Source organism: Poromitra crassiceps (assembly GCF_964638095.1).
Source record: "Poromitra crassiceps genome assembly, chromosome: 15".
Taxonomy (NCBI): domain Eukaryota; kingdom Metazoa; phylum Chordata; class Actinopteri; order Beryciformes; family Melamphaidae; genus Poromitra; species Poromitra crassiceps.
Window position 1 is genome coordinate 11,271,189 of NC_139634.1, and position 17,098 is coordinate 11,288,286.

The window sequence follows — 17,098 nt, forward strand, 5'->3', positions numbered from 1 at the left end:
CGATCCATACATTTTGTGTGTGCATAACATCAGCAGTGTCATGATGGCCCCTCGTGCCAAGAGACACACATCTATCTTCTACACTATAATCTACAATGTCACACTACCAGGGGCTATTGTGTTCTGTATATCATATAAACGCTGTGTATAGGTGCGTTTACTGACCTACTTCGACTGTCTGTTAAAAGCAATATGTTGCTCACTATACAAAAGGCATGAGAGTTGAAGATTAACTTCAATGTCCAAGATGTAAACGAACATAAATGTAGTGACTATTCCGCTAGCTATATCTCATTGAACATAACTATGGCACAATTATCAAAGTAGAAAACATCAGCTTTTTGTTAGCCAGTTGGTAGTAAATCAACATGCCATGGCATGTAGCACTATACTAAAATAACACAAAGAGCAAAATGACAAAAATAACGTTAAAAGTCCACCCTCTCCTGGTGAGTAGGCCCCTGCACTCGTAGGCACCGTGGTAGTAAAGGGGCCATTACAAACACGTGGGACACTCAGTAGGGGGCAGAGGTAGGTGACCTAGAAGAGGGACCACAGGGGGCACTTTGCCGTGGTCGGACCCGTCATCACGTCCCGTCTTGGGACTGCAATTGGCTACATGCACAACTTCTTTACTTCCTGAAATTAGTACAGCTTCTTTATTTCCTGTCCTACACTATTGGATGAACTGATGAATCAGGTGTGCCTGATCATTGTTGCGACTGCAGCACACCTGACATTATAATCAGTTCATCCAATAGTGATGACAGGAAATAAAGAAGCTGTACTAACTTCAGGAAGTAGTGGAGTTGTGCATGTAGCCCATTATAACCTCTAGTCTGCACCTATGAGGAGTGGACATGATTGTAGCCATTATTAGGGCTGGCACAACGCCATATCAAACTCAAAATTAGCATGTAAAGATGCCATACACTGCAAGTCCAGATGATCTCCCCCTACGGGCCTACGGGCCTACGGGATGGCCCGGTTGGGTTTCTTCAGAGGGGGAGGAGGGGGCATTAGCTCAGTCTCTGGGTCCGGGGAGTGTTTCCGTTTTGCACTCCCTGGGTGCTGCGGTAGACTCCAAAAGCATTTCCTTAGTGACAGGATTGCGGATGCTGTCACACACAGCCATGGCCGTCTCGTAGGAGTTGGGGAAACTCTTGTCTACCCGCCGCCTCATGAACACCCAGCTGTTGCTGACGAAGGTGCACTCGATGATCTTGTTGTCGTACTGTTTCAGCTCCTTAGTGACCTTCATCTGTGCAAAGGGCCTGTCATACCGGCCCACGTACAGCCGGCCGACAGTCTGGGGGAGCTGCCCTTCTCCTCCCACCTTGGTGATCTTGAGGCGGAAGTCTACAGAGTTGTGGCTGGGGGGCTTCCACTTGAGGATATCATCGCATCTCCCGGGCTTGTATGGCTGGATGCACGGCTGGAAGATAAGCCCATCGACTTCGTGGCTGACCTGTGACGTGAAGCTGCCTTCCAGCAGCTTGTGTGCTGCGTGAAGGTCAAAGAAGTCTTTGTTTCGGACACTGAAGGGCTCCTGGGTCTTGTCAATCTGTCCAGTCTTCATCTTTTCCGTCCGGGGAGAAATTATCTCCTTTTCTATGCAGAACAACCGGATACTGAACTCACACTGGCCAACAGGCAGTCCATCGAATTTGATGATATCATAGATCAGGTAGCGGGGAACGGGCTGGCCATTCACTTTGTCAATGACCATCTCCCCATCCAGGAGAGTGTTGGATAAGTGGATGCAGGGGTTTTTCCGGAAAGGGAACTCGAGGTTGGCTATGTGGAAGACTGTGTTGTCTCTGCCGATCATGTGCACCTCATTCTTTCCGTTGATCAACATCAAGTACCGCGTGCCGTCGGCCTTCCAGCTGACTTTGTATTCCTTCTGCTTCAGTTTCTTGAGGTTTCTCCAGTCCATGGACACGGGCTGAGCACCAGGGAAAGCAGATTTGTCCCACTCTGCAAACTCCTGACACCGTCTTTGGAGCTCTCCTAGTTTGGGCTGCGTTGTGACCTGTGTGATGCCTCTCATCGTGACGCCTTCCAGGAATACTGACGCCGCGGAGGAGCTGGGCCACGACTCCTGGCCGATCACATTGCCGTCGTCTTCCGCTTCCCCGTCGCCGGCGAAGCACCACTCTGGCAGTGCGGGGGTGGTGGGCGTGTCCTCCACGTTGCCATAGAGACGGAACAGCTCTTTGAGGTACTCTGCCTTGTAGATCCCCGGGGCGCGGGACTGGCCGAACGCAGCCACAGCTGCCTCCACGCTCCAGTGCATCTTCTCCACCAGGTACGCACATATGAGGAAGCCTGTCCGATTGAAGCCGTGTGTGCAGTGAACACCGATCAACTGTGTGGGATTCTTCTCCATGAAGTGGTCACACAGCTTGATGAACATGCTCGTGGTCTCTGTTGAAGGGCATTCTCCATGGCCTTTACACTGAAGCTTGATATACGTTATCCCTTCTTTTTCAATGTCGTTGTGGTCATAATAGCGAGTAGTGTTGGTCAAATCCACCAGCAGGCCCATTTTCACATCGAGACTTTTTAAATAGTTTGTCAGCATGCTGGGATGAAACCGATTCTCCTCTGCAACTTCGTTGTCATATTTCAGACACAACATTGTTTTCATTGGCAGGAACTTACATGCCACGGGTTGTCCTCTTCTGGGGCAATTCTGCCATCGAGGAGGGGGTCCAGTATGTGACATGCTGACTGCACAAGTGTGATTTAAGCTGTGGCGATGGGGGCTTTATATAGTACCAGGAGAAGGGCATTTATGATGTCATAACTGACGTCATTTGGGCAACTCAACACGGAGGCGGATAATGAACCAGGGCGAACAGGCAGTCGCCTGGAGCCTCGTCCACTAGAGGGCCTCGCAGACCAGAGCATTTATTTTTTAGTACCTCCCGAGTCCGTGCTAAAATTGCATCAGAACGACAAATTCATGAATCATGGCTGTCTCGGGCCGCCCCTCCCCCCCCCCCCCCCCTCAGTCCCCACTAGTTGGACTATTCCATGAATTTACTGCCGGATTGGCTGGTGTGACGAGGGAAGGAGGGGCCCCGGCACGTCTACCAACCAATGATCACTTCACTCCTCCCTGTGTAGGAAGTAAACAGGAACTAGTCTGGGCACCTTTCGACCTTTCATCCTGCTTTTTGTCATGGGGCGTAAACCTCAAACATCATTTCACTGAAGAGCTTTTGCACTCTGTGATAGCTTAGCAGCTTCCAGAGAGACAGGAGCCGGGTTAGCAGCTTTCACTCATAAAATACGATTTTCAACCACAGCAACATTTTCTGTGTCAACATAAATCATTATTGCGATATGTAGTAATACAAAAAGCATGCTGTTCACCAAAGATGAGGTTGTACGAATAGCAATTATTCTTTAGTAATAATGATGTTTTTGGCTTTTTGAAATTTTGGCTGTAGGCTACTCACGACCAATAGATGCAACTAAAACTGTAAGTGTAAGCATCAGAATTAGTGGCCTTCAGCATTGGACAATCATTTAAAATGTACTAGTACTACCCTTGTGCAGCACATGAACCAAATTCCTATATAACTAATGTGATAGTCCTGAGAATTGCTCTACAACTTTTAGTGCTTTTCTCTAACTCCATCATTTTTAGATAATTTTATTTCTTTTAGAAACTTAGCTATGCTAATGCAGAGGCAAAGTCTGATTTGGCTAGGCAACAAAGTACACTGTGTGGCTGTGTGGTCTACAATGTTTGTGATAATGGGAGGAATAACAGTGACATCTAGTGTCCATCTTCCACAATATTATTTTTGTTGGCCTTAAACTGGAAGCATCTTTGGTCTACCCTTCTCCACCTTCTTCAGGTGCAGTAATATTTGTAATCATCATTCATCAAAAACCCAATTCTGAAATCTTGATTTCTGGAGAAAGAAAACGGTGTAGTATGCAGACATAACATGACTCACACAGTAAAAAATCATTCTCCTTTTGAATAAAACTCAAATTATGGTGTGTTTGGAGAAAGAAAATCGTCTATTGGCCACACAAACTGGCCTCAAGCTGTGACACAAGACAGTCCCTCCAAACGTCCTGGTATGCGTGCATCTATCGGTCTCAGTCCATCACTGTATATAAATATCGTGATGCCAACAGTAGCACAGTGCTGCAGTGTCTAGCTCTGGGAGAAGTACTCCAGGACGAGGCGTAGGTGTCCACAGTGCTGCGGGGTCTAGCTCTGGGAGAAGTACTCCAGGACGAGGCGTAGGTGCCCCAGGCGGTCTTTGAGCGAGGTGAGGGACAGCACGGTGGTCTGATAAGCAGGGTCCAGCTGCAGCACCGACAGCAGCCACCAGCACCAGGCTGGCCCATTGGACGAGGCCTGGGGGGGGGCACAGATACAGAGGGTTTCAATAGAAAATACATTCATCCTGTTTAACATGAGTATGTGTATATGCATGTGATCCATATTCATAGAATGTTATGGGGTGCTGGTGGCTGCCTGACCTGACGAAAAGCCTGCATCGGCTCGAAACGTTGTCTTTTAAAATGCAAAATTAAACAAAACATTGGGAGCAAATCAGTGTCGCGAGTCTCTTTTAATCTTGATGAATTAACCACTTTGGACTCAGCACCTACAAGAAGAGATGTGCGTGTGTTTTCTCTAATTTTTTTGTGCTGGTGGCTGCGCCAGGAGAATGAACGGAAAACAGATGTCGATATTTTTTAGACTGAAGGCTACCAATAGCTAATATTTTGTGCTGATATTCAATGTCTTGAGAAATTACAAATATGACCAATGTTTACCCCAGAAGTGTAAATGCAATGTGTCCTCTCAATTCACATACAGCAACTGTATGTGGATTGAGCCTAAGGACGCCCGTTTTGGGTGATCAGATTGCAATCAGATTGCAATCTGATCACCCAAAACACATGCTAATGCCAGGTTTAAATGAAATCACGCTAATGTGGTCAAGCACTATCCGATTGCAATCTGATCACAGAAAATGCATGCTAGTGCCAGGTGTAAATGGCCTCAATAACTCTATTGAAACCAGAACTAACTAGAAGGTGCACACAATAAAGTGCAGATCTCCGCCTAAACACACAAAATATGAATGTGGTTACGTTTCCAGTATCCAGCATTTCTTTTCTGTTGGTGCAAAATGTGAAATACATTGAAATACATGAATGTGGAAATGTCGCACCGGACAGAGATAGTTGGACTTGTCAATTCTGGGAAATCCATTACAACTTACAAGCTATACAGCATGTAGCTTGCCAACCATATCTGTGTTTCCAACCGAGCCAGCCCACTGTAAATACTTGCGCCCCTATTGGCTGGAGTGAGGAGTCAGCAGTCATATATCATTGTAATAAGACTCAATAAAATATGTTTTTCAACAATTGTGAATCACCGCAACCAAGAGAGGTTGTTTTAGGCTGATTCGTCCAGTATTATGCGAGATCAGCTGCAGAGAAGACAGACAGACAGACGCATGCACGCAGTCACGCACACAACCGAACACATGATCTCCTGGCTTCGCCTGGCGGAGATAATGAAATTCTTATCGGTGGGTAAGCAGCCCCTTGAAGCAGGAGGTTGATCCATTATAGTTAATTAACAGTAGAGGACATTCTGGGATACACAAGGCCTTTAAATGATGAATTTGCAAAAAAAAAAAAAAACAGAACAGAACAGAACAGAACAACTAAATGAATAAATAAAGTGAGAAAAGACAGAAAGAAAACATATTTTTAAGTAAAGGCCAATAGCGGCCTGATACATCAGAAATCTCTAACCTGCATGTTTTCCTCCTGGTCAGGCAAGGTGCCATACTGTCTGTTGAGCTGCTCCCGGGTGTGGCTCCCGAGGCGCTGGTACCAGTCCTGGGCCTGCTGGTAAACACTGTCATGGAGGCTCTGCAGAAGCTCCAGCTCAGCGCCGTCAGCCTGGGAGAGACAAGGGAGAGGTGGAAGAAGAGGAGGAGAGGAGGCAGGGCAGGAGAAAGTCAAGAGAGAGAGAGAGAGGTCCCACCATCAGTCCTCTTTTCAGTGTTGCAATGTTGTTTTTTGTCAGTGTCCTGAGCAAGTTGGTGAATCTGCTTGTCACCTACATTTACGGTGTGCGCTATAAGACTGGTTCTCAAAGTTCAGTCCGGGGACTCCCAGCAGGGGTCCTGGGGGGGGGGGGGGGGTTCCACGGGGTCCCCAGCAAAAAGGTGGATCATTTATTTTCACTGTAATTCCATCCATAAGTAAGACAATGACAGAATGAATGTATGACTATTTTGGTCATGGGTTTTATTCATGTTCTGTAATAAAACATCAAAACATCAGATGGGGACCCTGGGACAAAATCATATCAAATGGGGGTCTGTGGTCTAATTTGTGTCAGTTTAGGGGTCCTAGATGTTTATTTTTATTTTTTATTATACTGCTATAAGACATGCATCCCGCAGTACGTTTGATCCTGACCTTGAGGTCCTCCAGGTACTCGATGTCAGCGGTGTGGTAGCCATCTCTCTGACTTCTCTTCAGCACCCTGAATCTGCTGCCCCCCACCGTGTCCGCATAGGACCGCCCGTCAGGCAGCAGCTCCAGAGTCAGGATCTCCAACATACAGCCGTAGTCTGCAAACCTGGAGGACACAACACACATGACAACATAAGGATCATTATGTCAAACTAAGCTTAATGGGTAGAGTAGATGATGCCATGAAACTGGCATTGTGAATTTGAGTCGAGTATACAGTCGAAGTTACATGTCAAAGAAGAAGAAGCAGAACAAGAGGCAGAAGAAGAAGAATCATCAGTATAAAAAGAACGAAAGAAACTGCCACATACTAACTACACAGATTAACACATACGGTCTATATACCCAAAGTACAGTATCTTAATAGAAATAAGTTGCTGTGGATAATGACTAATATTGTTAGAAACACAATGTGGTTGTGTGTGGCGTACCCTTTCCCGTGCTCATAGCTGCACATGCCAAACTTCTTGGTGCCGAGGTCCATGCAGCGGCGCATCATCAGCCGGTAGCGTGGCTCAAAGATGTGCAGCGGGCAGGGGACTCCGGGGTAGCCCACCGTGCAGACGAAGATAGGGATGTCCTTAGTAAGACTACAGAGGAAGAGAAAGAAGAGTGGAAGAGGAGAGAGGGAGTATGGAGACTTAAGAGGCATTCAAACCATATTCTATTAGTTATCTATTGCTTTTGAAGTTGCTATGGTGACATGGAGCCGTGGAGTGTGCTGTGTTGTAATGTATAGAGAGGCAAAGTGACCGCCTACTTCCTGCTTCCGCACTGTACCAGAGATTTTCATCCGCCAATTATTTTCCCATAGACATTTTGTAAAATGCTTATGAAAATAGGGAGAGACCATAGAACATATCACCAGAAGTTTAAAAAACAACATTGAAAAAATGTTTTCTTTAAATCCGCAGTTTTTTTATCTTTTGGTTCCGAGTGAAATGTTATGTGGTCTCTCCAGTTTCTAAATATAGCTGAACCGCTTGGTTTGACCAAGTAAACCTATTTTTATAAGCATTTTACAAAATGTCTATAGGAAAATAAATGGCAGATGAAAATCTCTGGTACAGTGCTGAAGCAGGAAGTGACGTTTCACTTCGGCTCTCTATTGAGCGCTGCCTACTTGGAGAGCTCAGCCATCTCGGTTTCATGGATCTCTTTCCTCTCAGCCAGCTGTGAGGGGAACAGGCGGGTCACGATGTCCTGCAGCAGCACTGTGGGGTTGTACTTCCTGTTTTTGAAGTACTGAAAGGTGGAGAAAAGGAAGCGATCAGATAAAAGGAAGTCAGTTGACAGCACGTGTGTGAAAGTGTGTGCAGGCGATTACCTCCTGGAGAGGCTGTTAGTGTGTGCAGGCGGTTACCTCCTGGAGAGGCTGTTTGCAGAGTGGACAGCGGAAGTTGTGGTCCAGGCTCCTCTCGATGCAGTTCTTACAGAAGGTGTGGCCACATGGGGTAGTGACCGGCTCCAAAAACAACCTTCAGATTATACACAGAAAGGAAAAAGTCTTAATCAATGAGAAAAGCATAGTGGGCGTTCGGGTAGTGTAGCGGTAGATTCCCTGCCTACCAACACGAGGGTCACAGGTTCGCGCCCCCGTGTTGCCTCCGGCTTGGTCAGGGGTCCATACAGGCACGATTGGCTGTGTCTCGGGGTGGGAAGCCGGCTTAGGGGTATGTGTCCTGGTCGCTGCACTAGCGCCTCCTCTGGTCGATCGGAGCGCCTGTTCGGGGCGGAAGGGAACTGGTGGGAATAATGTGATCCTCCCACGTGCTACGTCCTGCCGGTGAAGCTCCCCGCTGTCAGGTGAAAAGAAGCGGCTGGCAACTGCGCATGTGTCTGAGGAAGCATGGTGCTAGTCTACGGCTCTCCCCAGATCGGCAGAGGGTGGAGCAGTGACCGGGGGAATTGGCCAAGTACAATTGGGGAGAAAATGGGGGGGAAATAATAAAAAAATGTAAAAGCATAGTAGTAAGTCTATTACCATGATATACACCAGCTATCTGACCACCACCACCTATCTGACATAATAGCCATAACCTGCCTGCTGGAACACTGTGGTGATACGTTACTGCATCGGCGAAAGTACAGGCAGAAATGCATTATTGATTGATTGAGTACTGTGGGAGGCTGACCTGATGCAGAGGGGGCACTCGAAGTCCGACACGGTGAGAACACTCAGAGTCTTCTCCCGACCCTGCCTGCATTCACCTGGAAGAGAGGAGAGACGCACTGTGAAACAGTCACTGACTACGTTTACATGCACACAATATTCCGGTTTTTGCCCATATTCGGAAAATGACAATATTCCGACTAAATGAATAATCCACTAATATTCCCGTTTACATGCAGCCGTAGCTCGCCCTCCCCGACACGTGAGGGAGGGGGGGAGAGAGAGAGATGCAGGTAGAATCAGCACAGTTTTTCTGTTGAGAATAAACAGAGCAGCGCTGTTCTTACCAGCATCACTTGGTCTATTTCAGGAGCTTGCTGCAGAAAAGTTTGGTGTTGCGCATCCAAGGCTTTCATAAAAAGTAGGCTAGTAGCCTACGTTATTACCTCGCAGGCTCGCAAGCATTTTGGACTTCTGTGGACACCACTCTCTCTTTAAATATCTCTCTGCTCTTTCTCATCTCCTCCTGATCAGAAATGTGGGCTTTTATTTTTGCAAGCCAGAGATGATGGATTATATGATTATATCGCCTCTAGTGCTTTCTAGCACACATCAGCTGACTGCAAACAGGCAACATGCGTCGCAAACTGCAGTAAACCCCCTGATTGAGACGCATCAAAGAATCCTCCTAAAACCCGAATAGTACTGGAATAACCCACATGTCTTAATCGGAAAATGCTAAATTCGGAAAAGGGCCAAATTCAGGAAATGCAACTGGAATAATGCTGTTTACATGACCATTATCAAATTCAGAAATTGTCATTTTCCGAATACCAGTGGAATATTGTGTGCATGTAAATGTAGTCACTGTCACTGGCATGCTTTGCCATGAGTGGATAGGGACAGATTTTTATATTGAAGAAGTGGCAACATCATGCCATTTAAAACCATGTGGTGCGAGTTTTTGGTGATGTTGACGCTCCTGGCGATGATGTTCATGACGATGGCGATAACGATGGTATTCATGAGTGGAGCAGCAGTGATGTACTCGTTTGCTCCAGCTTTAATAATTCAATTAAGGGGTTTTCAAAGCCTCATTATGTACTCTCTGTGTGTGTGTGTGTGTGTGCGTGTGTGTGTGTGCGTGTGCGTGTGTGTTTTTCCGGTGTGTGTGCGTGTGCGTGTGTGTTTTTCCGGTGTATTTGCGTGCATGCGTACCCCTGCCACGCCCATCTTCCTTCCTCATCATCATCTCCTCATCATCCTCAGCAGTAGGGAGGAAGGAAACAGCTTGGCAGAGGCTGAGGCAGCACTCGGTGCTGGAGCCATGCTTCACCCTGGAGTCCTAATAGCAACATGGCTTGGTTAGGATTTTTATATTTACGTTCATTCGCGAGCAATAAACAAAAGGGAGTGTAGCACAGAACTTGAATGGATCAAATCAACCTTCCAGGTCAGTCTAAGCAGGGACAATTTATATGTGTATCGTCGAGGTGAGAGGTTTTACAGCCAGAACCAAAGCAGCTTATCTGTCACATTGGTGCCAAAGTTGACTAGAAGAAGTACAGTCCTTGATAACGCTACATTAGCCTCATCACTAAGGTTAGCTTTCAATCAGTTTTGACAGTTTGCTCACAGACACATACAGTTCTCGAGCAAGTCCTGACAGACTGTTACCATAGCTTTCTCTCGGGCAGCTCCCAGACTCTGGAACGCCCTTTCCCAAGAAATCAGAACCTCAGAGTCCCTCACAGTCTTCCACTCCCGCCTCAAAACCCATCTCTTTTCCACCGCCCTCTCTTAGTCACTCCCCCCATCCTTGCTTGTGTGCTGTCTCTGTCTACTGTCTTGTCTCACCACTATCCCCCCCCACATAGTACTCAGTGTTTAGTGTTATCTCTGTCGTTATATCTTCACTAACGTCACCCCCCCCCAGTGTTTAGTTTTTGTGTAGCCTACTGTAAAGCGTTAGGGTTAGGGTTAGGGTTAGGGTGAGCTATGGAAAAGCGCTATATAAGCCCCATCTATTATTATTATTATTATTATAGCAACCACCAACCCTTAAATGTCCTTAATGACCATTTTATGCTGTGCTTAATAGCATGCGTTCATTCTTCCTATTTATTTTTACCATTATTATTCATTATTATATCCCCCGCCCGGCTGTGATGACTTGCCTTGATTGTACCTGGTGACGTCTCATACGCACAGGCCTATTTATTCTCTTCTGTAACTGCTGTCATTCATTTGCCTGATGAAGACCCAATAGGGTCGAAAGCTTGCCAACCTTGAGCGCAAATAAAAACGGCAGCTGCTAATCAGTGTGCGGACAATTCCTTTGTTTCTTAATAGCATGCGTGTCATGGCAAACAGTGGAAGGACCGTTTTTTTAAATTCAAGTTCTGTGGACCACACACATTCTCCTCATCCGATCTGTGAAGCTCACCTGGTGTGTCTCTCTCCTCCGGTCAGCCTCTCCCTCGCCCCCCAGCGGGTGTGTGAGGCCTTCGGGGTGCGTGGGCCCCTGGGAGCCACTGAGGCTGGTGATGGGGCAAGGGTCGTTCAGGTACTCAGACACCACCTGCAGGACGCAGGGCACCTCCTCTGGCACTGCCACGCCTTCGGCCTCCAGGATCTGCCAACCCAGCCCATGCAAGGATACATTTGGGTCACTTAAAAGCCTAAAGCCATCATGATAACAGTAAATAGTGTCTAATTGCAACAAGGTTATTACTCTAAACAAAAAGTAAGATGCCAATTTTAAAAACCGTCGTAAACTGAAATAAACATAAAAACGAGACAAACAAGATTGTTTACTTATAAAACGAACTAAAATTAATAAATAAATAAACGTGATTTATTTATTTATTTTAATGTGCAGGGTAAAAAAAAAAGAGAATGATCCGGTTTGAGATTATTTCAAGTTTAACGGTTTGGATTCTGATTGCTATTGCGTCTGCTAGTGCAATTCATTTACACGTGCAGCATGAAGCCAAGTGGGCCCAACAATTTTTTTTATAAAAATAGATTGTAAAAAGATTTGTTGAAATAACATTTTAAACTTTATGAAAATGAAAACTAATGAAAAATCCCTAAAAACTATAATAAACCTGGATTGCACCCAGGCTATGCCTTCTGCATTCTACACTAAATCATACATCATGTATTTCCAGCTTCATGGACCTCTGAGTGGTCCGTGAGGTGCAGGAAGTCCGTGCATCTCTAACCTTCTTGATCTGGCTCTTGGCAGGGACAAAGTCGGCCTGGAGTTTGAGGCACCGGTGGAACTGGATCAGCGCTTCTGTCTGCCGGCCCATTTCCAGCAGCACACTCCCTTTACGAAAAAAGCCCTGCTCAAAGATAGATAGCGTAAGTGTGCATGACATCTCTGTAGCATACCGATGCTAAAAACAACAATTCTACAACATGACCTCAGATATAGTAATAAAAAGACAATCTTTGCATGCTTTTCGAGCCGTGTAAGTCCCAGAACCAGAGTGATTTGCTTTTTTCTCCCCCAGAAAGCTGTAGGAAGTGAGGATTTTCCTATTGTTGCTGTCATTGTAAGATGCTTTGTTGAACTGTTGCTGTCTGTTGCGGCGGTGGCAGTTAGCCACCCACTGGCATGGAATGATTCAGTTATGTTATGACATAAGTAGCTGCTTGCATAACTTTGTGAATGACATAACAGCAATAAAAGCGAACATGAGGAAAATACTCTATAAACAGGTCAACTTGGTAGTTTGAGGGAAAATCGGAGAAAAACAAAACAAAAACAAGCATCCTGTTCTATTTCTGCGAGTATGTTGTGCAGAAGTTACAAAATTGCCAAACCGACCAGTGCAGCGAATGTCCTGGAGCTACACTGAGCGAAAGCTGGCTCAAACAGAGATCGATGGGACTGAAATGAACAGAAGAAGCCATTGGAAACTACCACAGATTTGTGCTACTGCAGGAACAGTCATCACAAAAAGCCGGGGAGAACACGTTTGGCCACCACTGGGCAGTGATCTCCTGTCTCTCACCTCGGTCCAGTTGGGGCGAAGGCAACAGAGGTAGTCGAGGTCTGTCAGAGCATCAGAGAAACACATCAGGCCCAGGTGAGCATCTGCTCTGTACACCTTCAAACTCACATCATCTGGGACTGAGGATGCAGAAAAGGGAGAGAGGAAGAAAAATGAGCTCAGATAGGCTAATAAGATATATTTCACAATTTCCACAGTTTGAGACAAAACACCCGGGATGACTTTACAAAAATATGTGCACGTACGTACGTACGTATGTATGTATACTTTAATAAGTGTTCCACCTCAGTGTCTGAGTCCATAATTACTCCTTGTTCAATATCAACAAAAGCAACCTAAGTTTTTGATGTACAGATTTAAGCGTTCGTTTTCAGGTTTCTACCCATTTCAGGATGTGTGTTCATATTCCTGGATTAAACAAAGTATCCATCCAAGATCATAATGAAAATGAAAACTAAGTATAAGTTGAGCTTTAGGTAACTTCACTTGACATGTAAATAGATTACAAAACCCAATCCCAAGATGCCTTGTTGCAAGTGCCCCTGACACAAGCTCTGGTGCTCCTCAGAAAGGAAAACAAGGCTAACGCTTATGAAACAAGTGATAAAATAACATGCCTCGTCGTTCAGTGAGAACACGGAAAAACTAGAACTGGTTACACAAGAGGAGTGGCGGAGCACAGTGTAGAAAGGGAAAAGGCAGTACTGTATTTAGTTGCATTGGCAGAGACGAGAAGTATGTAGGTAGTTCTCACCAGCACACTGATTTCCTTGTAGCACAAACACTCCCACACAGTCCCCAGAGCCCGTTCTGACTAGATAAAGGAACTCATCTAGGACAGTTTTCTCTTTTACTCTCTGTGCCGCTGCAGGAAGAAAATAAGGCCAATTGCACACGGACACAGACGTGCAAAACAGATAAGAAAGGATTGTATAGAAAGATATGACAGCAGTCAGCAGACCAAAAAAAATCAAACTAGTTCAAGGCTATCTAGGACCTAAGGTGGTGCTTTAGGCGTATGGAAATGTTCCACCACACCCCCGACTCTGTCTCTGCCTGCTCGTCTGTCCGTGCTTTTGTGATAGGAGATAGTCTTTCTAAGGATTTGTGCCGTGAAAGGGCAGAGACGTACAGTCCCCTCCGATATCTCTCCTAGCCAGCCGGCCTGATGACAATAGCTTCATTCACTAACCTCCTGCTTCCACTGTCTGTGTGTGACAGAGAAAGCATGAGTGACTGATGCAGACAGAAAGACTGAAAAATTACCACTGTACCAGGGTGATTTAGAGGTGAACTCTTCTATCAAGCCTTTCAGGCGTTGAACCATGTTTCCACACTTTGATCATGGGCTCGTGTGGGTCTCTATGCTTTGTTGGTGCCGCTACAAACTACAAACTCACAGAGGAAAACCCTGAATATCAAGATTCTGCTATGGAATCTGAGGTGACAGAATCAGCTTATAACAGTTTACTGACCCAGTTATAGCACCGACACATTCGACTCAAGTGAATCAGCATCCAGCAGCATCCAGGTCTGGGCCAGCTCATTCACTGACACATTACAGCTAGTTGCACTGTGTTTGGAAAGCAGAGTGCATGGTGGATGGGACGCACCCATCAGTCCCCTGGGCACCAGCCAAGACTGAGCAGTGCGTAAAACTGACTGAGACTAAAGTACAGCCTGTCTCGGTGTTTCACTGCAGTGTGACCTTTCGGTCTGTAGAGAAACGTGGTTTACTCTGCAGTCTGCACCCAAACAGCAGCCACGAGCAGCATCTTTAGTCAGCACTTTAACCTAAGTAGGCGTGTCAGTCAAAAACAACATAGTGCCAGCTTGCGTAATGGCAGCAGCCAGGGCATCGGCTATTCATGTAGGTCTTATTCAACGGGTTGCATAAGTTCGCCCCTCCAATTCGTTTCAGTTGTATGGTTATTTTTGCAGACCTCTTACCTATGTCTAGCCCCTCGTTGGCGATGCGTAAAGCGTCCGTGAACTCGTTGGCTTTGAGCTTGTCCTGGATGTGGCACTTCATCTTGGTCTCGTCGGGGCAGCACGTTTCAACGACGCTGATCAGCAAAACGTTGTTCTTAATGCTTCTCACGTCTCGTTGTTTGAACTTCTCCTTGCACGATGGGCATTTGGAGGGAAGGTAGGCCCCCACGCACCTACGGCAAAACGAGTGGCCGCACGACATGGTCGCCGGTTCACACATCAGAAACAGGCAGATCGGACACTCCAGCAGGTCCATGATCGCAGCAGGGTTGTCACCAAACAATTCCCCCTGGAGGAAGTGTTGCGTCTCTCAGTTAAAATAATACGTCGGCCGCGACGAGAATTTAGTCTTGTGCTTTTACATGCACGACTTAAGTAACGTTTTACATGCACGAGTTGAGTAACATTAACGCACAGACCGACAGGTACACTCTTTGATCATAACACGGGATCGGTATTAGCGTTTGCGCAGTGGGCTGCCAAATAGGCTTTTCCTTTGAGCCGACTTTAACGTTACTTATCACATTGATCCATCGACATTATCCATTGTCAATCATAATGTTTTAGTCTTTGATTTGGGACACATTACGTCTTCCCCTTTCTTGCAGGATGAATAGAAACTCCTGGTCCCAGTCGGTGCGCCGCTGTTGTCGCCTCTCTGCACTCCATCAACGCCACGAACCGAACCAGAATATTAATACAGCCTCACAGGATCCCTTTCGCTTTTAGGCTAAAGTAGCCCGTGTCCGCTTTTATCCCTGTCGCGATGATGGATCCAAACCCACAAAGCGAGGTTACTATGTAACACCATTTACATTACATAAATAAAGACCACGTGACGCAGCAGCAGCAGCCAATGATTGGACGAGATGTCGGCGGACCTCCCTCTTGTGAAACCTACTGATGCCGAGTTTCATAACACATAACGTAATTTCTGAGACCATTTAGTTCTTGTTTTTTTTGCGTTCAAATTCATAAATCCCCATACCGTATGTGTACATTATGTACCTTCACACTATGACACTGATGATACATTCCCCCAAAATCTGTGATGAGGCTGTAGGCTATCATAGGCATAGGGAATCCCAGGTAGAGGGTCATAATAAAAACAACCAGGGGGCGGGGCGCTTGTTATGACCGGTTATGACACAAACCTAGTTACCATCACGCTTGGCTTGTGCATGCATGCACGTCATCTATCGTCAGTCTTTGCTGATGAACCAAGCGTTCTATAACATTTTATACTGTAGGCTAACGGTGACATTGGTGACCATGCACATTTGGACTGCTAAAAGAGAGCTAGCAGTGCCAATTCAGCTCTCCAAAAGGTTAAAACTCTAGATTGAATTTAGGCTAGTTGTCAAACAGTGTATGGTTATAAGGGCCGTACCGCACTGCATAAGTCATTACGAAAGCTACGTCCGGGTCAGTTAGGTCTGGCAGACCTGAGCTTGGCCATCAAGAGATTTCAGATTCACACACGTCTGCCAACTGCCTCAGATTCAAAGTAGTCAGATTTTGTTTGAAGTATTAAATCACTTCAATAATAATTTAAGCAAACAAGCTTCAAGCTGGGAATTGGTGCACATTAGAATCTTCATCTTATATATAGTGCTGAAAGTTCTGACTGAGCCACAAATTGTCTGCATGTTGAATAATCTGCACTGCCTGTGTCACTCATGCACTGTCAACACTGCCTGTGTCACTCATCCACTGTCAACTGAGAATCTAGCCTATAGAAAAAGTGTCATTTAACAGCATAAAAGAGACAAGACTCAGTGGAGCCCGCACTGTGGGAGTCTAGTGGGAGTAGAGCATTCATGTACACAAAGCAAAATTAAACTGCCCAGGGTCACAGGATTAGACCCACGTTATTTTAATATTCTAATTTGCACCTGGAGGTTTGCAGCAGCAGTGTTGTCACAAGGAAATTTGAATCCTTATCAGGAGATATGTGTACCGTAGTTTTCATTGGAATAAAGCATCTTAATTTCCTTTTAACAATCTAACATGTAGAAACAGCCTGCCACAATAGAATGATGAGTTTCATGGACAGGGGGCAATACAACACTGTTGACCCCCCTCCCCCTTCCTGTTGATATTCTTAATATTTTTCTAAAACCCTAAGAAGGAAGGCCTGGGAGAAGGCTACATAATTAACTGCTAACCTTACCTCTCTTGCAGTGCAAGGCTAAGTCATAGTGAAACCTCGCAAGACTTCACCATTTTGCAAACCGTAACATAATGGTGGGTATTTGAACACAAGGAATTCTCTCTGACACTCTTGTGGTTCTCCTATCCATCGATAATAAGAGGAACACCATCCTATCAATGGATTATAAAATAAATTAGTGTAGTAGGACTCTTATGCCAATTGGAAATTCCTTTATTGGATTTATTACCAAAAACCGAAAAAGCTGCCAGC

At 45.8% G+C, this 17,098-nt stretch overlaps 1 protein-coding gene and 1 pseudogene across 2 annotated transcripts; both read right to left on the reverse strand.

Annotated features, from left to right (window-relative positions):
- Positions 1–980: 980 nt before the first annotated feature.
- LOC310790311 (mRNA-capping enzyme pseudogene) lies at positions 981–2,731 on the reverse strand (annotated as a pseudogene). Its single transcript has one exon. The product of its transcript is annotated as an mRNA-capping enzyme pseudogene (transcript).
- Positions 2,732–4,213: 1,482 nt separating this feature from the next.
- On the reverse strand, positions 4,214–15,425 carry lonrf4 (LON peptidase N-terminal domain and ring finger 4). Its single transcript, XM_083651451.1, has 12 exons — positions 14,632–15,425; positions 12,682–12,800; positions 11,884–12,006; positions 11,103–11,291; positions 9,875–10,001; positions 8,679–8,754; positions 7,907–8,021; positions 7,667–7,788; positions 6,975–7,133; positions 6,487–6,649; positions 5,812–5,961; positions 4,214–4,390 (listed from the first exon to the last, which is right to left on the reverse strand). The coding sequence occupies exons 1-12, from the start codon at positions 14,927–14,929 to the stop codon at positions 4,241–4,243; spliced, it is 1,791 nt and encodes a 596-aa protein (XP_083507577.1). The 5' UTR covers positions 14,930–15,425; the 3' UTR covers positions 4,214–4,240.
- Between the last annotated feature and the right edge of the window lie 1,673 nt (positions 15,426–17,098).

What these genes read in the sequence shown, in the direction of transcription:
- lonrf4 (XM_083651451.1), bottom strand. Translation starts at nt 14,929, where the DNA reads ATGGACCTGCTGGAGTGTCCGATCTGCCTGTTTCTGATGTGTGAACCG. An exon ending in CCAAGAGCCAGATCAAGAAG is followed by an intron (nt 11,292 to 11,883) that starts GTTAGAGATGCA and finishes CTGGGTTGGCAG; the next exon opens with ATCCTGGAGGCCGAAGGCGT. An exon ending in GAGTGCCCCCTCTGCATCAG is followed by an intron (nt 8,022 to 8,678) that starts GTCAGCCTCCCA and finishes TATAATCTGAAG; the next exon opens with GTTGTTTTTGGAGCCGGTCA.